This window comes from Nipponia nippon, unplaced genomic scaffold (genome assembly GCF_047370975.1).
Source record: "Nipponia nippon isolate SJK-2023a ecotype South Korea unplaced genomic scaffold, ASM4737097v1 scaffold_16, whole genome shotgun sequence".
Taxonomy (NCBI): Eukaryota; Metazoa; Chordata; class Aves; order Pelecaniformes; family Threskiornithidae; genus Nipponia; species Nipponia nippon.
In genome coordinates this window covers 5,903,263-5,928,735 of record NW_028262332.1, presented here as the reverse complement: position 1 = coordinate 5,928,735, position 25,473 = coordinate 5,903,263, and the positions used below count along the sequence as shown (strand labels likewise).

The window sequence follows — 25,473 nt, the reverse complement described above, 5'->3', positions numbered from 1 at the left end:
GGGCCTGGGCTCTGGGGGGGCTGCTCCAGGCTCTGCCGGGGTCCCGGCGCCCAGGGGGGTGGGCAGTTTTGGGGAGGACGGTAGGTGACAGCCTCAAGCCAGGGTGAGGCTTGGCATCGGGGTGCGACTAATTTAATATAGGGCAGATTTTTATTATTATTAATAAGAGTTTGTAACTTGGACGGGGAGCTGAGGGGGGGGGTGGTTTCTGCCCATTGCCCCATGGGGCGGGCAGCAGCCCCACAAACCCGCCCCCAATAAACCTCTTGCTGCTCCCAGTGGTGCCCGCTGCCTTCCTGGGGGGACGCGGGAGGGGCGTGGGGGTCACCCCAAGTGCTGGGGCATGTCCTGGGGATGCCCACTTTTGGGCCTCCCCCCCCATTTGATGGGGAGCCTTGCGGGGGGCTTTGGCAGTAGTTGCTCTCTCTGCCTCCCCGGTGCACCCAGCAGCAGGGGGTCCCGGGGGGGTTGCAGGGTGCCCCCCCCCCAGCATGGGCTGCCCTTGGGGGGCCAAAGCATTCACTGAATGAGTAACGGAGGCCCCCTCCGGGCTTGGCCTGAGATTTGGGACAAAAAAACAGCTTAATGGGGCTGGGGAGGGTCCCCAAGTCCGGCGGCCAGGGGCTGGGTGAGCCCGGGGGGGCCCGGAGGGGTCAGGCCATGCTGCTGGTGGAGCAGGGGGTGCTCTGGGTGCTGCCGATGCTGTGGTTGGTGCTGCTGCTCTCCGAGGCTGGCGCTGTGCTGGAAACTGGCTGCAGTTTGGAGATGGGACCTGGCTCATGCCGCCCGCCGTGGGGCCGCGGTGGGGGGAGAAACACCAAGGGGAAACCAGACTCAGGGCGGCCGGTGGTGGCCATGGCTTGTCCCCACAGGACCTTCCAGCCCCCATGCACGAACGCTCCCCGATCGCTCCCCAGCTGGCCCCTGAGCCCCTGGGATAGAGATGGGCATGGGGGACCATGGTGGCACCAGGAGTGGGAGGGAGGGCAGATGGCAGGGGGGACCCCAGGGCAGTAGGGGGGGGATCTTGGGGAGCTGTGGCCACCCCGAGTGGGGTTATTCCTCTGTGGCGTTGCCAGGAGGGCCATACGGGTGATGGCAACACAGCAGCCTGGTCCGTGGCTCACCTGGGGACCTTGGCCAGGGGGCTTTGGGCCCGGGGGAACATGGGCAACCCAGCAAGGGACATGTGTGTGGCCCCCCCATCCCACTGCGGGGGTCCCCAGGGATGGTGGGTACTCACGGGTGTGTGAATAGATGTACCAGAGCCCGGCTGTGAGGAGTGCTCCGATGAGGAAGGCGCCGAAGGTGATGCCCAGGACGGCGGCCAGCCCCAGCCCGCGGTCTGCGGGAGGATGAGGCCGTCAGCACCACCATGCTGGGGGGGTCCCCTTCCCACCCCCATTCTCCAGCCCCGGCCCCCTCCCCTGCCCCAAACTCACTGTTGGGTGGCCGCCAGCTGTCCTTCACCGTCACCTCCAGGACCTTCTCGAAGATGGTGTTGTTCTGCAGAGGTGGAGGTTGGGGTGAGAGAGGGGGGACCTGCACTCTGGCAGGGGGACAGGGCTGGGAGCCCCCAGGCTCTTTGGGGACCGGGGATGCTGCTCCCGGCCGGGCTCTGCCTCCCAGCAGCGTGGGACAAACCCGCCAGGCTGCCACCGCCGATGGTGGGGACCAGCACGGTGGCATCGTGGGGTGGGGATCTACTCACGCTGACCTGCAAGCCGGCCTTGCACTTGAGGGTGGCAGAGAAGGGGATGCGCCCGCCCTCGGGGATGGCGTAGGTGAAGCGGAAGCGCCAGACCTTCCTCCCGTGGCTGCTGGGGGGGCCCTCCAGCACTGTCACCCCCGTGCCACGTGCCTCCCCGCCCTGCACCAGCAGCACCGGCTCCTGCCCCGCCGCCGCCAGCCAGCACTCCTTCAGCTGCAGGTCGGCCGGGTGGTCCTCCCACCGCATGGATGCCTGCCACGGGGGGCAAGACGGGGGACACTGTCAGGGTTGCTGGCCCGGGGGCGGCTGGACCCCACCCAGCCCGGGCACCGAGCCAGTGGTGGTACCTGCACAAAGGCCTCCTTGTTGACCTCCAGCTCCGTCTGGGGTGCCTCGAAGGCGGCGGTGGGGAAGAGGCGCAGGAAGAGCTCCCGCGGGATGTTACACTGGAAGGCCACCTGCAAATGGGGAAGGCACTGAGGCCACACCCCCCCACCCCCACCCCCCCGGCGCCCAGCACCCAGCTGGTGGTGGCACCGGCACCCCTTCTCCCACAGTCCCACCCCTGGGCCCGCTGGGAGATCCCGCTCTTACCCGCACACTCTGGAACGTTGCACCCTTGGCCAGGTTGAGGATGAGCTGTGAGAAGGTGGGGAAGGTTGGGTCAGCCAAGTGGTCCCCGCTGCTGGGGTGTATTGTCCCCACTGGGATGGGATGGGGGGGATCCCACCCCCCCATCCCCACCAGCACCCGGGCGCAGTGGCAGGGCTCTGCCCTGGGCTGCAGCAGGATGTTTCCAGCCATGCAAAAGCAAGGAGGTCCCAGTGGAGAAGCCTCACCAGGCATTGCTGGAGCCCCCATGGCCGCCCCCCCCTCACCTCATTGTTGGCGTGGCCCCTGCCCTCCAGCGAGGTGCCGCAGTGGCTGAGGGGGGTCTTCAGCATGAAGTGAGTGGCGTTTTTCTCTGCCTGGCAGCTGATGTCCCGCAGGGTGATGTTCACCACGTCCTTGATGGGCTGGGAGAAAAGCACCTGGCGGTCACCCACCAGCTGGGGACAGCCCCATGCCACCCACCCCAAGCACCCGGAGCAGGATGTGGCCCCACTGGGCGATGCTGGCAGGCATCGCGACACCGCTCACCTCCAGGTGGGATCTGGCGATGACGATCTCCATGGTTTCGTCCGTGCACTTCCAGGGCTGAAGCATGAGCAGCACCACATGGGGCAGCGAGTGGGTGGTGGGTGCTGGGGGGGCGGGCGTCACAGGCACCCCCCTGACCACCTCTGTGGGACAGGGAGACGGGGGCTGAGCGGGGGCAGCGGGACCCCCCCATCCCACCCTGCCCTGGGGCACCGGGGTCCTCACCATGCTCCTGGATCTCCAGGCTGACGTGGGTGCTGGCGGGGATGGTGGAGTAGGAGGCGATGACGCTGTAGTTCTTCTCGAAGGCTTTGGCGATAAGGCCCTGCTCCGTGTCAGGCAGGCGCTCCCCAGGGAGCAGCAGCGAGGAGATGGGTGCGATCCTGTAGTTCCCAGAGACCTACGGGGTGGGGGAGCAGCATTGGGGGGGGCTGAGCAGGGCCAGGGACAGCTGGGGATGCTCAAGGCAGGGACAGCTTCTGGGTTTGTCCCCGTTAGGAGGGCTTGCAGTGAGGGGGCTGCCACCTCCCCATGCCCAATGTCCCCAGGTGCCCTCCTGCCACCCTCCCATGCCACCGGCATTTCTTGGGCATCTGGCAGCCCCCTTGGTGGGGGACACACGTCCTGCTCAGCCCTACCAGGAACTGGATGTGGCAGTTGTTGTTGACGGAGAGGGACCAGGTGAAGTTGGCCCAGCTCTGCAGGATGAGGATCTGGTTGCTCACAGTTCTCTCGGGACAGCTCAGGGACAGGTTCACCTCCGTGATGGGGGAGCTGTGAAACCATGAGATTTCCCCCCGCCCCGCATCAGCATCCCAGACTGGCGGGTCCTGTACCCCGCCTTGGGATGGGGGGGGGGTGGGGGGGGTGGGGGGTGGGTGTCTGCCTATGAGACACCCCAACCCCTTCCCGAGCATCTCCAAGCATATCCCACCCCGCTGCCACCCCCGGGGGTCCCACCACCGGCACTGTGCGGTACCTGGGCTCAGGCTGCAGGCGGACGATGTGGGCAGCCCTGGTGCTCTGGGCATCCCCACGTGAGCAGCCTTTCACCCCGTGGAAGAAGACCTCAGTCTCGAGGTGCAGCGTGGCGTTGAAGTTCTCCTGGGGGATGCAGTCCAGGGGTCTGGCAGTGCCTGCAGAGGTGGCGGGGGTCACCAAAGCCAAACCAGGCTCGGTGAGTGGCGAGACGCTCAGGACCAGGGGCATCGGTCCCCATAGCGTCTCCCCTGGGATCGTGCTTCGCCCCAGCGCGTTGTCACCCTTTGGGAGCAGGAAGAGCATCGCTGCCCACCCCAGCCCCCCAGCGCCAGTCCCGGGCCCCACGCACCTTCTCCCAGGTGGAGCTGGACCCAGCGGGGGTCCCGCAGCTCGCTGTAGGACGTGATGCTCCTGTAGGTGTCCCGAGCCCAGGCCAGCAGCTGGCCCTCGCCGGTGGCCGTGGGCAGCTCAGGGCCCTGTGTCGCGGTGGTCCCCGGGAAGAGGAGGGCATCCTGCAGGGCGAGGGGCAGCCTGAGCAGGGATCGGGGGGGCAAGGTGCATCCCTCCCCAGCACAGGCTGGTGTGGGGAAAGCGGGAAAAGCCTTTCCTCCAGCATGGAGGATGCGGGTGTAAAGCTAAGCCAAGGAGGGCATCCCTGGAGCCCCGGCCCCATTGTGGATGGGGGTCACCCGGGATGAATAGGGATTTTTGGGGCTGGGAGCGGCGTGGGCGGCCGGCGGCACGCGGAGAGCTCAGCCCACTTTATTATTAGCCACAAACAAAGCAGGAGGTTTATTTTGCTAACAAAGCTCCCAGCCCCGGTTCAGCTCGCTGGAGCCAAACCCCATCCCTGACCTTCCTCCTGCCAGCCGGAGGAAACGGGAGCTTTTTCCAGCCCTGTGCGTCATTCCCTGCCCAGCCAGCTCCGTGCTCAGCGCTGCTGGCAGCGGTCATGTGCGTCCCCTCCTCCCTGGGGCTCCATGAGCATCATCTCTGGGGATGGGGTACCGGTCTCCTCCAGACACCCCCCCCCCAAACATCTCCAGGGATGGCCCCAACCCTGCTGCTCCCTGGGGTTGCTCCTGGCACGGGGCTGTGGCACTCACGGTGTGGATGAGCAGGTCCTTGCACGGGGAGGTGACGTTGGCTGAGCAGTGGGCGCACAGGAGGATGAGAATCACTGAGTGGGTGCAGCCACCGGATCGCGGCGTGACGGACACCTGCAGCGGGAAGGCAGAGTCCTGGCAGGGAAAGAAGAGGAGAGTGTCACCACCGTGGCCACCGAGCCCCAATTACTGTCACCTCCCTGGCTGCCCCCTGGCCACCCCGCCAGAGCTGGAGGCAGCAGGGAGAGCCCTTGGGCTGGCCCCGAGCATGAGCCGTGCAGGAAGCAGCCATGGCCGGCTTTAGGGGGCAGGCTGGGGGACGCAGAGATGCCACGAGGACGTGTACCCACACCAGGAGGGCAAACACCCCCTGCCTCCCCTGAGCAAGGGACCAGGGCATCCCCACCTTGGGGATGGTGGCATCCCCACACTGGGGTCCAGGGCACCCCCATACTCAGGTCTGGGCACCCGCCTTGGGGATTGGGGCACCCTTGCATCAGGGACTGCGCAATCTCTGCACTGGGCACCAGGGTGTCACCCCACTGGTCCACAGTGGGTGGTGTGGGTGTCCCTACTGGGGTGTCCCCACACCAGAGACTGGCATGTCCCCACACCAGGGACAGGGGCATCCCTATACCAGGAACCAGAGCATCCTCACACTGGGGACTGGGGTGTCCCCACACCAAGGACTGGAGCGTCCCCACCCTGGGCACCAGAGCATCCCACTGTAGGTACTGGGGCGTCCCCCACTGAAGACTGGAGCATCCCCACTCTGGGCACCGGGATATCCACCCGCGGGTTTCCCAGCCCCATCCCAGCACCGTGCAGCTGCTTCAGGCTCGGGACTGGCCATGCTGGTACGCAGGGATGCTGGGGGCACAGCGGTGGCACGCACCGCTCCCCGTGGCCGGCACTGCCTGGCGGCCTCCAGCTGGAAATCCGGATGGGGAAGCCGAAATGCCAGGCGCTAAGTTTGGCAACTGCTGCCTGAATCACCGTGCGCAAAGTGCTGAGCCAGGCAGCGAGCAAGGAAAACCAGCCGGGGACTGGGGGGGTGGAGGCAGCTGCCAGGGCTGGGCATGGGGCCGGCGGGACAAGGCCGTGGGCATCCCGGCCTGGCCATGGCCCCGTGGCGAGCGTGGGTGGCCGGGGACCCCGGGTGGCCCTGGGCGTTGGGGAGGAGCCGGAGGCTGTTTTTCCTGCCGCGTGTTTTGCGGCGCTCCATTGTTCAGCTGCGCAAGTGGCGGGAGCCTCGCCGCTGCCCTGCCGCCGCCGCCTTTCAGGTTATTTTTTCTTTTTCTTTTTTTTTTTTTTGCATCATGGGGATCTGCTTATAGAAAGCAGCTTCCAGTAATTCTTCTATAAGTGGAGCCGCGTCCCTGCCTGGCTCCCCCCGCGCGCCGCAGGGCTCAGTGCCGCAGCCGTGACATCAGTGCGTGTCCCCTGCCGCCGCTGGTGACAACCCCGGGGCACCCCCGGCACTCATCCATGCACTGGGGTGCAGGGCCCCGTCACACCAGGCTGGGGCAGAGGGGCCTTTGCAAAACCCACCCTCCCCCAGCTCCCGGTGTGGCTCCCGCCTCCCCCTGAAAAGCAGAACTGGGAGAGCTGGGAGGCGGTGGGGGGAGCGTGGCGCCAGGCGGCCCAGGGCTGGGCCAAAATGGGGTGCTGGGTTTGCTGGGACCCAGCTAGCGCGAGGGGAGCCGGGTCAGGCTGCAGAGCAGCCGTGCAAACCCACGTGCCGGTGCAAACCCATCCAACAGTGCCAACCAGTACTGGCACCAGCCAGGCATGCAGCCCCAGCCTTGCTGCTGCTCTGTGCTGGTCCTCGCCCGAAAGATGCCCGGGGCACCCACAATATTGTTATCGCCCCTCAGCAGGCTGTGCCAACACTGGTGGCCAGGTTTCCACTCGTGTGGCCACCTTCAAGTGATATACCTCCCTCCGTCCCTCCCCCGTCCCTCCTTCCATGCCTCCCTCCATCCCTCCCTCCCCGGTGTGGTCCCCCTCAGGTGCCGGTGGCTCTGCCCTGCTCCTCAGCTCCCCAGGGAAACAGAGGTTCCCAGGACATCCAGCACAGGGATGGCCCCGGCAGCGTGGGCTGTTAGAGAAGTTGCCTCTAAAGACTTAAAATCCCTGTCGGGGCCAGAGACACCCACGGCTGTGCTGGGAAGGGAAGCTCGGCAAAGGCACCATGGAAGAGGTTAACCCAGGTCCTCTCACTGTGCCTTAGAGGAAGCGGCTTTGACAGCCAGGACACCCTGCCCAGCGGGGACACTGTGGGGGTGACAGTGCCGGGGTGATGTGCCGGGACACCGCTTGCTCACCTTGGACCACTTGACGCTGAGGATGTGGACTTCACGGTCAGTGCCTGTGGAGCTGCTGCTGACACAGCCCCGCGGCACCGTGCTGGTGGCATAGGACAGGGTGATGGGCAGCTTCGCCGTCACCGGCTGCAGGTCGCAGCCCTCGGCTCTCCCAGGGTCTGGGTGAAAAACAAGAGACCGTCAGTCCCCGCCGCACAGACGTGGGGTGACACAACACGGGGGGGGACATGCTGCAGGAGGGGGCTGCATTGCAAGGCCAGCCCCGGCGCAGCCCCCAGCACGGCATCACCACGGCCCCACTGCCGTCACAGCGCCTGCAGGACCATCTGCTACGTGTTTGTTTGGGGCTCGTCCGCTGCCGCCGGCCCCCAGCGCAATCTCGTTAATGACCCTCGAATCCGGCCTGGAAAAATCCGCTGTCCCCGCTCAGCGCTGCCGCGTGCCAAAACTCGCGCCTGGCTGCCCCGAACGCCGGGGCAGTGGAGGAAGCCCCCCCGCATCCCCCGTGCCGCAGGAAAGCGGGAAGCTCAGGTATGGAAATGGCCGTAAAGCTCATCCTCTGCGGGCGCCGAGGCGCGAGCTTCGCCCCATCCCGAACCCCCCACGCGGCGCACGAGTGAGCGGGGCCGGCGGGCGGCTGCCAAGGGAAATCCTGAGTGCAAACAGCCGTTTGAAGGCCTGATCCTGTAAATCCCCATTTGCCTCGGCCATTTCCTCCGCCCCAGGCAGCCCTGCTGCGGCCAGGCTGTCCTCAAGCTGGCCCCTGTGCCGGGAGGTGTCCTGGGGACCTGCTCGCACCCATGGGTGACCCCTTGCAAGGGGCTGGGCAGGATGGAGACCCACAGGCATGGCCGGGGGCTCCCCATGGGTATGCGGTGCCTGGGGTGCTGTGTTTGCTTTAGAGGTGGCCACTGAGCTCCGTCCCTTCCTGTCCCATCCTTCCCATCCCTGGTGGCTCCAGCCACTGCGCTGGGAGTTGACTGGACCCCGTGCCGGGAGGTGACTGGATCCCATGCCAGGGCCACGCAGCCGCCCCTGTGGGGACTGAGGCCAGACGGCATGATGCTCCAGGCATCGAGGCTTCGGGATGCGGCAGCCGGCAGTGGGCCACCCATGCCATGTCGTGCCCATTGCAGTGTCCCCAGCCCGTGTCTCGCCATGGCTGTGGCACAGCCACTGCAGTGGGGTCACAGCGCAGACCCCCCCAGTGATGCTGCCGCGGGCCCACCTATTGTCCAGTGCTTCCTCCCCTTGGCGCGGCGGCCGCACGGCCGGCAGCATCGGGAGGAAGATAAACAGCCGCTTATCTGGGCGCCGCAGGCTGCGTCCCTCTTCCCCTCCACTCCTGCCCCAACTGCACCAGACATGGCTGCGCAGCCCCTGGCATTGCCAGGCAGAGGACGGGCAGCTCATCACACATCTGGCAGCATCCCATGGGGAGGTTGGGCAGGGCCAGGGGGCCACAGCCAGGCTCGCCCCCAGCGCAGGGCAGGAATGCCGGCGGCGGGGATGCGGGGCAGCGGTGCCAGCCGGGCACCGTCAGTCCCTGGGGAAGGCAGCGGGCTCCAGCATTATGTCAGGATCAGATAAGGGGGCTCAGCTGGGCCGCCCGGGGCGATCAGATAAGGGCACTGTTATTTTTGTACTCCGGGAAAGGGAAAAAAAATAAAAAGGAAGAAAGAAAGAAAATCCACTTTATGTTTTTCCAGCCGCCCGCCCCCTCCTTCACTCCAGCGTGGCCTTGGACCAGGGAGCGGGGAAGGTGCTGCTGCGGCTCCCCAGGGGTCAGGGGGGCGATGCCTGGTTGTCTGGGAGCAGATCAAAGGTGGAGAGCAACGCCAGGGGTGCTGGGCTGGGGGTGTGGGGCCGGGGTGGCTCCAGCGGCGCAGGATGCCCCATGGGACGGGCAGCGCCGCTCTGGAATCCCGGCATCTGGCACTTGTGTAACGAGCTGGCCGGTCTCAGCCCAGGTCAGGAATGGGGATGGACCCCATGCTGCAAACTTGAGGGGGGTTGTCACCCCCCCGAGCCACCGCTGGCTGTTGGACCATGCAGAGGTGGCATCGGAGCTCAGATAACGGGGCAGATGGGACAAGGCTTTGGGGCTAACGTGGGCCACATCATTCCTGCCCCTAAGTCAGCCGGGCACCGAGCAGCCTCTCCCCAGGGACAGGAAGGGATGACCCAGCACCCTGCTCACCCCGCGGGGAGCAGCAGCAGTCCCTGCCAGGGGAGCACAAAGCCCCCTGCCCCTGGAAGCCTGCCCATGCCTGCGAGGCCCCGTGCCCACCATGGGCACCCCCAGCCCCCCGGCACTGCGCCCGCTGTGGACACCCCCAGCCCCATGGGTCCCTGCAGGAGAGAGACAGCAGCCGGACAGGACACGGCCTGTGTGGCACAGTGAGGCAGGACAGGGACCATATAGCATCGTTACGCAGAACGGGGACCATATAGCACAGCTACGCAGGATGGGAACTATACAGCACAGCTACGCAAGACAGAGACCATATAGCACAGCTCCTCAGGATGGGGACCATATGGCACAGCTACATGGGACAGGGATGATATGGCACAGCTCCTCAGGATGGGGACCATATGGCACAGCTACATAGGACAGGGATGATACGGCACAGTGACACAGGATGGGGACCATATGGCACAGCTGCATAGGACAGGGATGATACGGCACAGTGACACAGGATGGGGACCATATAGCACAGCTGCATAGATTGGGTGTGGTATGGCATAGCTGGATAGGACATGGTCTATATGGAAGAGCTACATAGGCTGGGGACCATATAGGACAGTTAGGACAAGGACTGCATTACACAGCTATGGAGGACAGGGACAGTATGGCATAGCTATGTAGGATGGGGACTGTATAGCACAGCTACGTAGGATGGGGACCATACAGCACAGCTAAATAGGACAGGGACCATATGGCACAGCTACTCAGGATGGGGACCATACAGCATAGCTACATAGGACTCAGCCCATACAGCACACCCGTATAGGATGGAGACTGTATGGGACAAATACAAAGGATACGGACTGTATGGCACAGCTGCGTAGGACAGAGGTGACATTGCACAGCTGTGGAGAATGGGGACCAGCTGGCACAGCTACGTGGAACAGGGACTATACATCACAGGCAGGGAGGACAGGGCCCCTGTGGCACAACTACATAGGATGCGGACTATATGGCACAGCCATAGGACGGGGACTGTATGGCACAGCTACACAGGACACAGAACTTAGTGTACATCTATGTAGGATGGGGTCAGCATGGCACAGCCATAGGACGGGGACTGTATAGCACAGCTACGGGAGCCAAGGACCTTATGGCACAGCTGTGTAGGATGGGGACCATACGGCACGGCTGCGGGGACACGGCCCACACGGCACAGCCTCACCGGCCAGGGACTGCCTGGCACAGCTGCTGGGCAGGGACCGTGGGGTGACAGCAGGCAGGGAGCGGGTGCCGAGCCTGGCAGTGGGGACGCCCCAGCAGCACCCACCGGCGCTGGCCCCCGCGGCGGCCGGGAGGGACCGACCCAGCCGGGACACGCAGTGCTGCCGACCCCGGCCTCCCCGGGCTGCCGCTGCCTTCCCAGTTCCCTTTCCCTCTGCCAGCGGGTCGCGTCCCCGTGTCCCCCGGCTCCCTGCCCTCTGTCCGTCACGGGTGTCCCTGGGCACGTCCCCCCTTGACATTCCCCCTGTGGCTTCGCAGGGACCTCGGGGTGGCTTTAGTGCTTCCCTGCCCGGCTGCTCCGGAGGCAGATGAGCCCCCAGCTCCGTCCCACGGCCCCCGTGGGGCTTGTACGGGTTTTTTCCCACTCCTCGCCCCCGACTCCCGCTCGACCCCACACCCCCGCAGCGCCGGAGCCACAGCGGCCACCCCAGACCCCTCGGGTGCCGTTGCCTCGCCCAGGGCGCAACATCGGCGCCTTCGACACCTCCCGAGCCCCGGTGACGCAGCCTGGATTTCGGGGGTCCCAGGGAGCGGCGGGGCTACGCCGTGTGCCCCCCACTGGGGCCGGGGGTGTTTGTCCCTCCCCACCCCGGGGCCCTCCCCCACGCCCTCCTCTCCCGGCGGGGGGGACACTGCCCGTGCCGGCGCAGCCGGGACCCCTTCGGCCGTGGATCCCCCGCCCGGCCCGGGCCGCTCCGGGACGGAGTCACCGGCGGCTCCCGCAGGCGGTGCCGTCCCGGGGGGTCCCATCCCGGGGGTGCCACCCCGGCTGCCCCAGCCCCACTCACCCGGGCGGCGGAGCAGCGCCAGCAGCAGCAGCGGCAGGAGCGGGGCGGCGCGGGGGCCCATGTCCGCCTGCGGCCGCTCCCCGGGAGCCAGCGCCGAGTGCCGGGCGGCGGCGGCGGCAGGAAACCGACTCCCTTCGGCGGAGGAGGAGGAGGAGGAGGAGGAGGAGGAGGAGGAGGAGGAGGAGGAGGAGGAGGAGGAGGAGGAGGCGGAGGGTCCGCGGGCGGCGCGGCTCCGCGCCGGGAGGAAATGCCGCTGGCGGCGCTGGGGCCGGGCCGGCGGCGGGGGGGCGGCGGCAGCTGCCCGCAATGGGGGGGGACCCTCCCCTCACGGCCCCGGGAGGCGCCGTGCCTCAGTTTCCCCACAGCGCGGTGCGGGGCATCACCTGCGGAGGGGTGCGCTGGAAGAGCTTCGGGCAGCGGGGGGACACAGGGACCCCCCGGGCTGGCACTGATGAGCACAGGGGTGGGACACAGGGATTTGGAAGTGGGCAGGTGGGGTGTGCCGCCCCCCCCCCCCCCCCCAAATCAGCCCATGTACGCTGCCCGACCTGCACAGTCAGGAGGGGCAGCCCCAGGCGATGGGAACAGGGGCTGCCCCACAGCACCCCAAAACTCAGCCCACATTGCTCCCAGCCAGCACCCCAGCAGGGTCACCACGTCCCAGGCCTGTGACTGCCCCGTGGCCCTGGATGCCCAGCCGGGGGCCGTGGGGCAGACGGAGGGCCCCATGGCACAGCTGCCTGCCTTGCCTGTACCCTTGGCCAGGCCACAGCCAGGGACTGCCTGGACATCCCTGCCATGGGGTGGCTGGGGACACCCCTCCTGCACCCCTGTCCCTTCCTCCCGCATGTGCCAGGGGCTGCTGCCCGAGGTGAGAGCCCTCAGCCAGCTAACGGTGGGGCTGGGAGCCGGGAGCCCCGTGCCGGGGGTGGTCTCCATCCTGAGCCACGGCCGTGAGCAGGGGAATGGCATGGGGACCTGCCAGGGAAGGCAGCGAGGCCTGTCCCCACCAGCCAGGATGTCCCCGGAGATGTCCCTGATCCTGGGGTGAGCAGCAGACATCTCCCATGACAGAGCACTGCCATCTCCTGGGGACCGCAGGGACGGGTGCTCGCCCGGGGCTGGGGACCAGGACCAGGCACGGGGCCGCCTGCCCTCCCGCACCCCTCTCCCCACGGTGACGTGGCAGGGCGATGAGCAAGAGGCCCTCAGCGCTGGGCCCCGGGATGGCGGTGGCTGCAGGGTGACAGACGGGAGGGTGGCCGTGACTGCTGGGTGGCCGCACACGCAGCCCCCTGTGCCCCATTCAGCATCTTTCCACCCCCGCAGCTTACAGGGTGGCCTTAGACTTTCTAGCTGGAGGAAAAACATCTAAAAACCCATCACCAAGCACCCAGGGGCTGTGCTGGGGAGGAGGGCAGGGTGCCCGGTCCCACTGGGCACTGTGGTGTCTCCCTTCCCAGCCCCACCACCCTGCTCACCACCTGGGGAAACTGAGGCACGCTCACAACACACCCAAAGAGGGCTGGAGGCACAAGGGAGACAGCTCACCCCACTCCCCACTGCACGGCTCTAGGCTGTGGCATCCCAAACCGCCCGTCCCTCCTGTCCCCTTGTCCCCACCAGCAAGAGGCGGTCACCTGCCGGCCCCAGCCCTGGCTCAGCTGTGCTGGCAGGGCCCCAGCCCAGGTGGATGGCCCCATCTTTCCTGCCCGGCCCCATCTTTCCTGCCCGGCTGCCTCCCCGCAGCACCCCAGGCTCTGCCGGTGGCTCCTTTGCCCCCCAGGCATGGGGCTGAGGTCGGAGCCTGGCGGGTTTGGGTTTTCTTCTTGAGGATTTTTGTTTTTTCCCGTTCGCTTCCTTCCTCCGCTCCAGCCCCGTGGCCTCGGCTGCCCCCGGCACTGCCGCTCCCCCAGCCCCCTGGCTCTGTGCCCAGCTCCCAGCAGCCCAAAAGTGAGGGGTTGGGGGCCCTGTGGGGGTCGTGGCTCTGCCCTCAGTGTGGCTGGGTAAACCTCAGCCCCGAGCCCTGCCACAGCTCTGCCCACGCCTGGGCAGCTCTATGAGTGCTGGGGAGCCCCCAAATCCCTGTCCCCCACACCAGCACCCCCAACTGCCTGTCTGCTGGGGCCCTGCGACTCACTGCCCATGAAGACCCCCACGCACGAGGACCCCCAGGCCGGTGGCCAGGCTCAGCTTGGTGGCCCCAGCGCGTCCCTGGGCCCCCAGGGACAGGGCTGTGTCCTGGGCTGAGAGGTGGCACTGATGGCAGCAGGTGCCCAGGCGCAGCGGGGCAGGGAGCACCCTGCTCTGGGGTGCTGTGCCACCCCAAAACACCACACTGCAGCCACCACGTACCCCAAAAAACCCTGACAGCCAAAAAAAGCAAGGAAATACTAAGGCATGAAAGTGGTGGAAATCCCCATCCTGGCACGGCTGGGCCCACGGCGGGGTCTGATTCCAGCTGCCCCCCACCCCAGCAGCCTGCGGGAGAGCCAGGGGCAAGGGATGCACATGCAGGATACGGCTCAGATGGGGACACACACCCACGGCACAAGGCGGTTCAGTAAGTGGGACAAGACTGGGGTGAGCGGGACCGGCTGCGGGATGCGGCCGCAGGCTCCCTGCAGGCCGTGGATTGGGAAGCCGGGGCGAGCGGCTGGGATGCTCCCTCCCTTCCTCGGAGCGCAGCATCCCGCTGCCCCAGTGGGATAAACACCCGCTTCCTGCCCTTAATCAGCTCCAGAGGGGCTGGGGAGGGAAAGGGGGGAGGAAAAAAAATTCTCTGGAAAGAAAAACTCATTTCCTGCGACAGAAGAAAAAGATAAAGTCTGGGCTCATTAAAGTGAACTTTACTGGGGAGAGACGGGAAAGAGCCAAACACAATGTCCTTGAAATTTCCTCCGCACGGCTCCATCCACGAAAACAGGATAAAGCCGCTTCCGCTGTCTCTGCCGGAGCGCGCCGGGGCGGGGGGAGCGGGGCCGGGGGGTCGGCTACAGGCTGTCGAGGTGGGAGCAGACCTGCTGGAAAACCTCCTCCACGGAGCCCTCGGCGTTGAGCTGGGTGCAGAGAGGTTAGCTGCGGGGTCACCTGAGGGGATGGCGTGGCCGGAGCTCTTCCAGGGATAGATTTTGGCCGTGGGTTGAGAAATCAGGGCCAATTTTAGGCAAAGGGATGCAGGGCCATCCTTGGAGGGGGTCTCCATGTCAGGAACTGGAGGGTCCGGCTGGCTCCGAGGGGTCAAGCCCACCCCAAACGAGCTAGTTCTGAGTTTTACCCCCTTCCCTCGTCATCCCCATCCACCACTTCCCCTCCCCTGGGACCACAGGTGCCCCGAGCCATGGGGCTGGAGGGCATCGGCATCGACCGCGTCCCCGCTTACCTGGCGGACGATGCCTCTGCTCTTGTAGAAGGCGATGACGGGCTCCGTGGCCTTGTAGTAGGTCTCCAAACGCTTCTTTATGGTCTCCTCGTTGTCGTCCACCCGCCCGCTGGTCTCGCCTCGCTTCAGCAGGCGTTTCACCATCGTCTCCTTCCCCGCGTCCACGTAGAGCAGCAGTGTGGGGGGGCCGATCTGTAGGCAGGGGGGACATGGCTGTCACCACGCTGAGCCAGCATGGGTCTGGTTTGGGGAGATGGTGGCAGTGAGCACGGGGGTCACAGATGTCCCCATGCCATCCTCTGCCTCCCTCCGCATGGGGCCGTGGCCCCCAGACCCACACAGAGGAAGGCGCAGGGACTCCTTGGCCAAGCCCCGGCTCTCTGCCATCACGCCGGCACTGTGGTCATCCTCTGTCAGCCTGAGGACACCCTGGAGAGATGTCCCCCCTCCCCACGCCCTCGGTGCAGGCTGTCCCAAGGCAGGGGGACCTGCTGGCTGGGATGGTGCCCAGTTTAGACCCTATTGGGATGGGATCTTTGCTGGGATGGGGAGGCTGGGCTGCTGCTGGCACCATGGAGACCCCCTTCACGGATGGTGGGTGGCTTGGCATGGCATGGCACCAGCCCTCACCTTCTTCTCAAACTCCTCTCCCTGCTTCACCTCGCGGGGGTAGCCGTCGATGAGGAAGCCCTTGGACACGTCCGCTTTGGCCACCATGGCGTCCCGCAGCATATCCAGCACCGTGTCCTGGGGAGGGGGGGACAGAGCTGCCAGGGCTGACGTGGGACAACATGGCCCCCTCCCAGCACCCCCAATCCCTGCTGCAACCCCCCCTGAGGTGGCAGGGATGGAGGTGTCCCCAGGCCACGTGCTGACCGTCACCATGGTATCTGGTGTCCCCACAGCCACCCCTGCCTCCATGCCCCACTGTGCCACAGCCGGTGGCCTGCACGGACTCACCAGGGGCACCAGCTCGCCCTTCTCCATGATGGCCTGCAGCTTCTTGCCCCGCTCTGAGCCCGAGCTGACCTCCGCCCGCAGCAGGTCCCCCGTGGAGAGGTGGGTGTAGCCATACTTCTGCACGATCTTCTCACACTGGGTCCCTTTCCCCGAGCCGGGGCCACCTGCAAGTCACACGAGGCCCACACGTGCCCCAAGCCACGGGTAAGGAGCTGGAGGAGTATATGGAAGCAGCAGCACAGACCCACAGGAGACCCCAGAGCCCGGTGAGATGGGGGACGGCGTCCCCAAGCCCAGCACCAGAAGGATGGGAAGAGCTGCTCCTGGGGTGGGCTGGGAGATGCCAGGTCCTTGGGGGTGGCGTGGGCTGCTGGCAATTGGCACACGGGTACCACCACTCTGATGGCACCCAGGACACCACCACCACCCCATCAGCACCTGAATATCACTGTCTCAGTGGCACCCAGGGTGTGATGACCCCTTCAGCACCCAGGATGTCACCTCCCCATCGGCACCGAGGACATCACTGCCCGATGGCACCCAGGACATCACCCCCCAGGTGTTTACTGTCACATCACCCCAGATGCTGCCACCCCATGCCCGGTCAGAGGTGCCCTCCCGGTCCCAGCACATCCCACCATGGCCTCGAGAAGCTGGGCTGGAGCCACGGCCAGCCCACAGCGCCCGGGGACAGCCGAGGTCCCACAGCCTCCAGCCCTGGGCGCTGGCTTCTCCCTGCAGCCCCCCAACCCTGGAGGCGCAGGGGGATGGGGCTGCGCTGTGGCCTTGACCCCACCAGCGGGAGGACCCAGACACCGACTTACCCACCACAAAGATGATTTTGTGATGCTTGAGTTTTTCTGGAGGAGAGAAAGGAAAAAGATAATAATCAAAAGCCAGAAAGCATGTTGGGGACCGAGGTCTCCCCAGGGGGGCAGGATCCAGGGCAGGTGTCCCCGGGGAGGGAGGGGACCCACGCCAGGTCCCCAGGGGATAAAGGCGAAGTGGGAAGCAGCCACGTGTGCCCCTCGTCCTCGTCACCTGGGCACGTTGGGACGGCTGGGCTGGACACGGCTGAGCGCAAAGACCCCAGGGCGCCTTGGCCGCAGGGCTGGAATCCCACTGCCGCGTGGCGTCCTGGAGACGGTCACTGTCCACGGCTCCACCGCGGGCAGGCACCGGCCACATCCATCCCCGCGACCGGCTCGTCGCGCTGGGGGGCTAATGGGGGCTGCGGCAGGCTTGGCTTGGCATGGCCACCTTAAGCGCCTGGTGCGACCCCCGACAGCCCCTGAACCCCAGCGTCGGTCCCTGGGCCTGGTGGCAGACGTGCAGGTGGCACTAACCGCCCTGTCCCCTGCCGAGCACCCAGGCGCAGGGTCCCGTGCCACTTGCAGGATCCGGCCCAGCCACGGTGCAGGACGATGCCGGGGTGCGATGTCGCGGGGGGAGGCAGAACTAAAAATAAAGCCGAGCTGCTCTGGGGCTGCTCTCCCATCTCCTGATTACAGCCGGCTGAAATTTCAACTCCTCCGGCACCCGGCAATCCCCAGGGCTGGGGACGGAGCCAAGTGGCTGGTGGGGACTGACGGGAGATGGGGCACATGGCGGGCTGGAGGGATGTGGGGGATGGACAGGGAAGGGATGAATGGGGGGGACGGAGGGGAGGGATGGAAGGGGGAAATGGGATGGATGCAAAGGGGACCAAGGGGATGGATACAAGGGGGACAGAGGGGACAGATGCAGGGGGATGGATACAAGGGGGACGGGAGGATGCAGAGGGTATGGATACAAGGGGGGACCAAGGGGACGGATGCAAGGGGGATGGATACAAGGGGGACCGAGGGGGACAAAGGGATGGATGCAAGGGGGGACAGAGAGGACGGATGCAAAGCAGATGGATGCAGGGGGGAGGGATGTAAGGGGGGCAGAGCACTCACCTGTCGACATGCTGCCGTGGTCCGGGCACAGGAGCACTTCAGGCTGCAAGGGAAGAAGAGCAGGATGAGCAACTCAGCACATCGGGGACACACGGGTCCCCAAGGCCGGGGTCTGAGGAGACCAGGGGTTTCCCTTCCCTGCCATGCTGGCACCCAGCTCTGTGGCCAGGCTGGGGATCAGGTCTTCTGCCGGGCTGATGGTGGGGTGGAAGACCCGATCCCCAGCTTTGCCCTAAAATAGGGAGCTCAGGACCTCTGCTTCCCACAGCCATCACCTACCTTGCTCCCGGCAGCCACCGCCACATCCGGCTGCGGTGAGGGCTTCCCCATGCCGGGTGACACACGGTGACGTTACCGGCTTCCTCCCCTGCCCTGACCACATCCCTGCACGCCCAGGGTGCTGCCTAGCAGCCAGAAACCAGCTTGGGTTGACCGGTGTCACCAGGACACCGAGTGATGGAGGCAGTGTCCCCCCAGGTCCCCATGGGCTGATTTTTTGAGGGGTGCCCTAAGGGGGGGGCTTACAGCACCCCATTGCACCCCCGTCACCGCGGGGGGTGGTTTGGCCACCCCGCCTGCCCACACCCCGCCCCGCAGCACCTGACCCGCTTGGCCGCAGCGCGTCACCCCAAACCGGCTGGACGGGGTGCTGGGATGGGGCATCCTGTGGGCAAACGAGCCGGCGGCTGCTGACGAGGTTGTGTTACAGCCGGCAAAGGGCAGAGGCTAAGTATGGCTGGGCTGAAACTGGCACCGGGTCACGTCCCACCTGCGCTGCAGGGCTGAAGCCCTGGGATGGCCTCTGCAGGGTCTGGGTGGGGTTGGGAGGGTGCAGGACCCCTGGGGTCCCCAATTGTGGGGGGTGCCAAGCCCCAGGACCACTGGCACCAGCCTCGGTGGGGCCACGGGGGGCTGGGGGCAGCCCTGGCCCTCGGTGTGGGCTCGGGGCCTGATCCAGCGCAGCGCTGGGCCCGTGGGTGCAGGGTGAGGGTGGTGTGGAGGTGCCTGGTCCTGAGGAGATGGGGAGGGGGTGCTGACTGGGGAGCCCAGGGGGTCGGGGCTGGGGAGGGGGTGGGTGGGGGCTGCAGCGTGGCCTGGGAGTCCCCAACAAAAGCCATCGCGGGATGCACCCCGGGGTGCTCCCACCAATTTCACCCCACCGCCAGCTCCAGCCCGCCCCTCCCCCACACCCAGCTCCCCCCCCATCCCATCGGCATCCAGCTCCCCCCCCGGCACCCCAGGCTCAGGACTGGGCTGCTCCAGCACCCCTGCAATCCCTCCAGCACCCCCTGTAAGCCCCCAGCACCCATGCCATGGCTCCAGCACCACTGCAAGCCCCCCAGCACCCCATGCAAGCTCCCACTACCCCCTGCAAGCCCCCCAGCACCCATGCCATGGCTCCAGCACCACTACAAGCCTACCAGCACCCCATGCAAGCCCCCCAGTATGCCCTGCAAGGCCCCCAGCACCCATGCAATGGCTCCAGCACCCCAGAACCCCCTCAGCACCCCATGCAAACACCCCAGTATGCCCTGCAAGCCCCCGTGTCCCCTGCAAGCCCCCCAGCACCCCTGCAATGGCTCCAGCACCGCTGCAAGCCCCCCAGCACCCCATGCAACGGTTGCAGCCCCCACACAAGTGCCTCAGCACCAATGCCCCCAGCACCCCATGCAAGCCCCTCAGCATCCCCTGCAACGCCCCCCCGCACCCCCTGCAGCACAGCCCCCCTCTCCGGAGCCCCCCCAGACGCCGGTGCCGCAGGGCCGCCCCCCCAGGCGGGGCTGCGGCACCGGGACCCCCGGGGACACACGCACACACCGACCTCTGGGCGCGGGGCCGGGGCCGGGCAGCGCGGGCAGCTGCCTGCTGTCCTGCCCGGCTATTTTTACCGCTATATATAGATTGCTGGCGCCGCGGTGCATGCCGGGAGCGGGGCCGCTGCCGCCCAGCTGGCAGGGGACGGGCAGGGAACGGGCAGGGGACGGGCAGGGGGGGCACCGCCCCCCGGAGCATCGGTCCCCCCGGTGCCGGCCCGGCGGGGGAGGGGGGGCCGGGGAAAGGGATGGGGTTAACCCCTGCATGGCCGAGGGGTGCTGCACCCCCGCCGTGCCTCAGTTTCCCCATCTACGGGGGGAGCCCCCGCCCTGCTGGGTTTGGGGTCCCCGGGGCATCCCCGGGGCTCCCCGTGCCTCCTCCCCCAGCCCCAGCCCCATTCCTGTCCCCAGCCACCGGCAGCACCCCCCCGGCACCCCCACCCTGCCACCCTGGGGGTGCAGCGGCCGTACCTGCCTTTCCTCCTCCGGGGCTGCACCCCACGGCCGACACAAGTTGGGGAGGTCTCAGCTGCCCCCCGCTCCAGGCCAGGCACCGCGGGGATGGCTCACAGCCGGGGTCAGCCAGCTGCCGGACACGGGTCCCGCCTGGACACACCGGTCCCCTTCCCACACCCTCCTGAGTGCCCAGGGCCAGCACCGCTGTGGGCTGGGGGGCCCGAGACCCCCCGCAACGGCACCGCTGGCACCCACGGCCCAGTCCCAAAATCCCAGCCCGGAGCCAGGGCCCAAGGCAACAGACTGCAGCAATATTTATTCCTGTACAAACCATTACAAAACACGGGAACCCCGCGGCTTCCCCCGGCACAAAGTCCCCCAAAGCCCCAGCCGCAACGGGGACGGGCCACAGCCAAAGGGAAACTGAGGCACGGAGCCCTGGCAGGGCTCAGCACCCAAACCCACTGTATTTAGCTATTTTCCCCAAACCCGCTTCTCCGCTGCTGAGAAATTAGTAACAAAATCCTCCCCCCGCCGCAGGGTGCTGAGGGGCACTGCTGGCCCCCCCCGCTACGTGCCCACTTCTAAATAGTTTATAAGCAATTAATAAATGATGAGGACCCAGCCACAGGCTGCTGCCGGCCCCTTCGTTACCACTAACGAGCAGCCCCCCCCTGCTCCGGTCGGGGAACCCAAATACAAACCCTGGGACCAGAAGCAGGGAGAAAAAAACCAACAGCCCCCCAAAAAACCCATTGCTCGGTTAGAAAAGGTTTTGGCAGTGTGGGTGTGGGGCACGGCGGTGCTGGGAGGGGCCGGGTGGTTTTGGGGTGCTGGGGCACTGAGGGTGGCAGTGTCACCCCCATGGGGTCCCACTGAAAACTGTGGGGTTCTGCTGAGGGAAGGATGCCTGTGGACCGGGACTGGGGTGCTGGGGATGGCAGAGGGTGCCTGAGCCCCAAGAGGGGGGTCCCCCCACCCAGGGGGTAGGGGGAAAGAGTCTCTGTGCACCCCAAAAGTGATGCAGCCGCAAACCGAGGCAAGGGGACCCGGCACCCCTTCGTGTGCTCGCAGGGGATGCAATGTGCCTGGATCAGGATCGGGCAGGATCTCACCCCCACACCTCCCACCCATGGAGGGGGGACCCCAAACCCTGCACTCACCACCTGCCCCCCCCCAACAACCTCAAGACCCAACACATGCCAAGTGCGAGGAGCCACCCTGCACAACGGTGGCGGTCCCGTGGGAGGTACCCAGTGGCACCCCGATGCCTGGCTCCCACTGCTCCCCGCTCCCCAGGGGATGCAGGGGAACCCCCATCCATCCCAGTTCCGGGGGGGTCTGCCCAGCTGCGGGGGGCAGCCCCTAGGGCCAGGCGGGGTGGGAGAAGGTGATGTTGTAGAGGCCGGCCCAGCTGGCGAAGACCCGCTTCTCGGTGATGAAGCGATGGTGGTTGCCCTTGCGGCTCCGCTCGTTGTGGATGTAGGTCGTGCACTCGTCGGGGCCCTTTGGCTCATAGTAGTGGTAGGGCAGGCGGCGGGGCGGGGGCCGGCGGCTGTGGGAGGGGGGGGAGCGTGGGGTGAGCCCCACAGTGGGGCTGGGGGGTCCGGGGTGGGGGCTTGGTGGTCTCCTTACCCGCAGTAGTTGGGTGGCACCATGCCATAGACGTGGACGGCGTCGCACAGCTCCACCGCGATCACCATGGTAAACCAGCCGGTGCTGAGCCACGAGCGCGACTTCTCCCTGGGGAGCAGAAATGGGGTGGGGGGGGATGGGGACAAGGTGACGTGGATGACGGACCCCCCCAGGGTCCCCAACCTGCCCCAGGGACCTCCAGCCCAGTGCAGCCCATGGAGCAGCCCCAAGCTCTGCCCCAGGGACGCGGAAAAAGGGGGGGACACGGTGCAGGAGGCTCCGAGGTACCTGTCTTTCCCTGTCTCCCCCCGAAACAGGTCATCAAACTGCTTCATGCGGCCGGGGGAGACAACGTAGGCCGTCATGTTGGGGAAGGAGGCGCTGACGCGTTGGATGATTTTCAGGAGGCTCTTCTGCATCTTGGCGGGTGGCCCCCAGAAGATGAAGATGGTCTCCGGGGTCTTGTTAACGAACTCCTGGGGCCGCTTGAGGACGCGGTAGAGGCTGGAGTGGGCCACCACGCGGAAGCTGGTCTTGTTGCCCACGTCAACCTCGTAGCCGGTGGTGGGAGCGTCGTTCATGCGGATAGTGCACTCAGCCCCGTCGATGGCCGTGCCCAGGCGGGTGCCCAGGAGGTGGCTGGAGCTGGTGACGATGACACACTGGTGGCAGCGGGCAGTCAGGGTCTGGGGACCACAAGTGCCGTGAGCAGGTGACTTTTGGTGTCACTGTGACCCAGCATGGAGGGACGGAGCTGGAACAGGGGACAAGGCACCGCTGTCCCCTGCAGAGCCACTGTCCCACTGGATGGGATGACTTGGCTGGACACCGACGGAGGGCTGGATCCTGCGCCCACCGCTAACGCCAGACCCCGCCACCCAGCTCGTACCTTGTTCCCGCAGACGGGCAGGTACCCGCTTTTCACCCCCCACTTCTTGAGGTCGGGGGGCCGGCGGGCTCTGCCCCGCAGGCGGCTGTAGGGGAAGACCTCGCTCCCGCTGCCGGAGCTGTAGATGATCAGCAACATGATCAGGGCAAAGAGGACCCCCAGGGCGGCGGCACGCTGGCTCTGCGGGCGGGGGGAGAGCGTCAGCCGCTGCCCCCACCCCACGGGCGTCAGCATCTGGCCCCGCTCCCGGCGGCATCCCCAGCGGGATGCCCGGTGTCCCCAGGGTGACTCCCCGGCACTCACCGTGCTGCCACTCATGTCTTTGTGCCGGCCTCAGTGCACAGCGATCGCCGGCGTCCCACGAGCACCTGCAAGGCACACGGTCACCCCCAGTGCCGGCCCCTCGCCACCGCGCTTGGGCTCCCGTCCCCAGACTGCCGGGCCGGCGGGGACGCGGGATGAGCTGCTGGGCAGCCTGGCCTGGCTGTGCCGGAGCAGAGCCCCATGGGGCGGGTGCCCAGCCAGACCCCCAGGTCCCCCTTTCAAGGGGAGGACAAACCCTCAGCACTGGTGCGGGGAAGGGAAACGCCGTGGGCAGAGGCTGGGCGAGCTCTGCAGCGCCAAGGAGCCAAACCCGACCGCAGCTCGTGCCGGGGAGATCCCCGTGGCGGGCTGCGCTCCCGGGAAGGATTATCCCCGGCCAGCGGGGCCAAAGCCGCTCAAACCCGCAGGGTCAGGGAGGGTAAACCTGCTGCTCGCGTGGTGAAATCCCATTAAAACAACCGGCTCCAGCTGGGGGGAGAGGAACTGAGACCTGCACAACTCAGCTCACGCATGGGCTCAGATCCAGCCGGAGCTGGCAGGGACCTCCCCGGCCCTGGGGCCCGAGGTGCACAGGGTGCACCCTGGGTGCTCACCCCCGGGGGGATCTGCTCTAACCCCCACTCGCAGCAATGGACTGACCCAATTTATTTTTTGAAGTCCTCATTAGTGAGTCACGGCTGGTCCTGGAATACTCGGAGCAATTAGAAATTAAAAAAAAACAACCCTGAAGCCTCTTTACTAATTGCCCTGGGGGGGAGCAGGGATGCAAAATTAGGCAGCAGCCTGGGTTCAACCCCTGGGGGGACCGGGGGGCCCCGAAGGGCTCTCAGGGCCGGTGTCGAGGGCTGGGAAGGTGCCGACCCACCCGGGGAGCCCGGGCACGCTGGGGCCTCGCCGTGCCCAGGCTGGGGAGCAGAGCCGGGACCCTCGCTCCTGCCGCTGCACCCCCTCCGTAGCGCTCAGGCCATGGGGGACCCCACGGCGGGGACCCCACGGCGGGGACCCCCCGGGCCTTACCTGGGCAGGGGCTCTCATCTGCGGCGGGGGGGCGTCACCTCCTCCTCCAGCCCCGGCGCCCCGCGGGCTGCGGGGGCTGCCAGGCCCCTCCGGCGAGCAGCGCCATGGCGGCGGCCCGGGGCTCACATCGCGGCTCTGCCGGGGAAGGGCTGATCCGGAGCCGCTCTCCCCGGCTGCCCCCTCCCTGCACCCCCATGTGCCGGTGTTCCCCCGGCCCCGGATGCAAACCCCCCTGCATCCCGGGAAGTGCAAACCCTCTCCCGCCCCCCGCCCCGGGTGCAAACCTTCCTCCGCTCGTACGTGCAAATCCTCCCCCACCCCGGTATGCAACCCCCCCTGCTCCCGGCGTGCAACCGCTCCCTGCTCCCCGGGTGCAGCCCTCACGCACCCCGGGGTGCAGCCTCCCTCCCCCCCCCCCCCGCACCCCTGGAGGCGCCAGCCCTCGCCGGCAGCCCCGCTTTGCAGGAGCCGGGCAGGCCGGAGCCCGGCCGCGTCCAGGCGGGAAGGAGCAGACCCCTTCCCCGCGCACCAGCCCGGTGCACGTCCCCTGTCCACCCTGCACCGGAGCCGCGGGGCGGGGGCCGCTCCCCCGGCCGGCCCCGGCGCTGTTCCGTCCCCCGCACCGGCTAAACGGGCCCTGGCCCGGGTCCACCGACCGCTCCGCTCCGCAGTGCGTCGCGATGCTGCTGCTGATACCGCTGCTGCTGCTGCTGCTACCACCGCTGCTGCTGCCGCCCGGCCCGGGGCCGCCGCCGCGCGCCCACGGAGCCCCGGGAGCCGCGCGCCGCCCGGGGCCGGGGAACGCCGCGGGGTCCTAGCGCCGCCCGCCCGGGCTGGGAAGCGCCGCCGGGGTCCTAGCGCCGCCCTCCCCACGCCGGGGCCGACGGGGCAGGCCGGGGCTGTCCCCCCCCGCTGTGGCCGGACCCGTCCCAGCTCCGAGGGCAGCGGTGCGGGCAGCGATGGGGGCAGCCCGCGAGGGGGGGGAGCCGGCAGCGCTGCCCGCGAGTGCCAGGGGCAGCACGTGGTGCCTGACCCGCTGCCGGGCGCGGGGCCGCATCGCTGGGATGCCGCCGCTGCCTCCCCCGCGGCGGCCGGGCAGCCCGGGGCCCCGCTCCGGGGGATTCCGTGGGGCGAGGAGAGGACTGAACCGCTGCGGCGGCCGAGGCCTGTCCAGAGGGATTTTGGCTCTTCTGTGCTAGCGATGCCCTCCCTGCGTGGGGCCGTGGCAGCTGGAGCACCCAACCGACAGCTCCATGGGCTCCTCTGCTGGCGCTTGCATCCCCCTGCCAGCATCCCCAGGTCCCAGCCGCCTTGCTCCTTGCTTGACCCCAGCACTTGGCCTGAGCTGAAACGGGAGTGAGCATGGATCCCTCTGCCCCTCCTGCCCGGCCCTGGCCCCCCAGACGCTACGGGCCCACCCAAATGCGTCGCATCTGTTCTGGGTTCACAGAGCCACTGCGGCAGCTCCGTGCAGCCAGGCGCAGGGCCGCACGCGTGCCTGTGCCATGCCCCGTCTCTCTGGGGATGCAGG

The 25,473-nt window shown here is 67.2% G+C and overlaps 3 protein-coding genes across 8 annotated transcripts; all 3 read right to left on the bottom strand.

Moving 5' to 3' along the window:
- Nucleotides 1-169: 169 nt before the first annotated feature.
- ENG (endoglin) lies at nucleotides 170-11,658 on the bottom strand. Of its 2 annotated transcripts, none has more exons than XM_087752977.1 (15): nucleotides 11,526-11,658; nucleotides 7,266-7,423; nucleotides 4,939-5,073; nucleotides 4,182-4,344; nucleotides 3,831-3,987; nucleotides 3,490-3,625; nucleotides 3,077-3,251; nucleotides 2,852-2,994; nucleotides 2,590-2,727; nucleotides 2,306-2,350; nucleotides 2,059-2,169; nucleotides 1,718-1,963; nucleotides 1,443-1,506; nucleotides 1,244-1,345; nucleotides 170-772 (listed from the first exon to the last, which is right to left on the bottom strand). In XM_087752977.1, the coding sequence occupies exons 1-15, from the start codon at nucleotides 11,584-11,586 to the stop codon at nucleotides 654-656; spliced, it is 1,953 nt and encodes a 650-aa protein (XP_087609103.1). In that variant the 5' UTR covers nucleotides 11,587-11,658; the 3' UTR covers nucleotides 170-653. The 2 variants fall into 2 exon arrangements, with proteins under 2 accessions (XP_087609103.1, XP_087609104.1); XM_087752978.1 differs by having other exon boundaries at nucleotides 170-752.
- Nucleotides 11,659-14,359: 2,701 nt separating this feature from the next.
- On the bottom strand, nucleotides 14,360-19,710 carry AK1 (adenylate kinase 1). Of its 2 annotated transcripts, none has more exons than XM_087752974.1 (7): nucleotides 19,630-19,710; nucleotides 17,808-17,850; nucleotides 16,692-16,727; nucleotides 15,868-16,031; nucleotides 15,538-15,654; nucleotides 14,908-15,099; nucleotides 14,360-14,584 (listed from the first exon to the last, which is right to left on the bottom strand). In XM_087752974.1, exons 2-7 carry the CDS (start codon nucleotides 17,815-17,817, stop codon nucleotides 14,519-14,521), a joined length of 585 nt encoding a protein of 194 aa, XP_087609100.1. In that variant the 5' UTR covers nucleotides 17,818-17,850; nucleotides 19,630-19,710; the 3' UTR covers nucleotides 14,360-14,518. The 2 variants fall into 2 exon arrangements, with proteins under 2 accessions (XP_087609100.1, XP_087609099.1); XM_087752973.1 differs by lacking the exon at nucleotides 19,630-19,710 and adding an exon at nucleotides 18,087-18,221.
- Nucleotides 19,711-20,367: 657 nt separating this feature from the next.
- On the bottom strand, nucleotides 20,368-24,740 carry ST6GALNAC6 (ST6 N-acetylgalactosaminide alpha-2,6-sialyltransferase 6). Of its 4 annotated transcripts, none has more exons than XM_087752860.1 (7): nucleotides 24,599-24,740; nucleotides 23,943-24,077; nucleotides 22,905-22,969; nucleotides 22,602-22,781; nucleotides 22,001-22,398; nucleotides 21,713-21,820; nucleotides 21,310-21,632 (listed from the first exon to the last, which is right to left on the bottom strand). In XM_087752860.1, the coding sequence occupies exons 3-7, from the start codon at nucleotides 22,917-22,919 to the stop codon at nucleotides 21,443-21,445; spliced, it is 891 nt and encodes a 296-aa protein (XP_087608986.1). In that variant the 5' UTR covers nucleotides 22,920-22,969; nucleotides 23,943-24,077; nucleotides 24,599-24,740; the 3' UTR covers nucleotides 21,310-21,442. The 4 variants fall into 4 exon arrangements, with proteins under 4 accessions (XP_087608985.1, XP_087608986.1, XP_087608987.1 ...); XM_087752861.1 differs by having other exon boundaries at nucleotides 24,566-24,734; XM_087752862.1 differs by lacking the exons at nucleotides 23,943-24,077; nucleotides 24,599-24,740 and adding an exon at nucleotides 23,565-23,586.
- Between the last annotated feature and the right edge of the window lie 733 nt (nucleotides 24,741-25,473).

Coding starts and splice junctions, on each gene's coding strand:
- ENG (XM_087752978.1), bottom strand. CDS start 11,586: ATGGGCCCCCGCGCCGCCCCGCTCCTGCCGCTGCTGCTGCTGGCGCTG. Junction 2,995..3,076: donor CCTGGAGATCCAGGAGCATG/GTGAGGACCCCG, acceptor CCTGTCCCACAG/AGGTGGTCAGGGGGGTGCCT. Junction 2,170..2,305: donor CAACGTTCCAGAGTGTGCGG/GTAAGAGCGGGA, acceptor CCCCATTTGCAG/GTGGCCTTCCAGTGTAACAT.
- AK1 (XM_087752973.1), bottom strand. CDS start 18,137: ATGGGGAAGCCCTCACCGCAGCCGGATGTGGCGGTGGCTGCCGGGAGC. Junction 17,851..18,086: donor CGGTGGCTGCCGGGAGCAAG/GTAGGTGATGGC, acceptor CTTCCCTTGCAG/CCTGAAGTGCTCCTGTGCCC. Junction 14,585..14,907: donor GCAGAGGCATCGTCCGCCAG/GTAAGCGGGGAC, acceptor CTCTGCACCCAG/CTCAACGCCGAGGGCTCCGT.
- ST6GALNAC6 (XM_087752859.1), bottom strand. CDS start 21,740: ATGGCATGGTGCCACCCAACTACTGCGG. Junction 21,633..21,712: donor GTGCCACCCAACTACTGCGG/GTAAGGAGACCA, acceptor CCCCTCCCACAG/CCGCCGGCCCCCGCCCCGCC.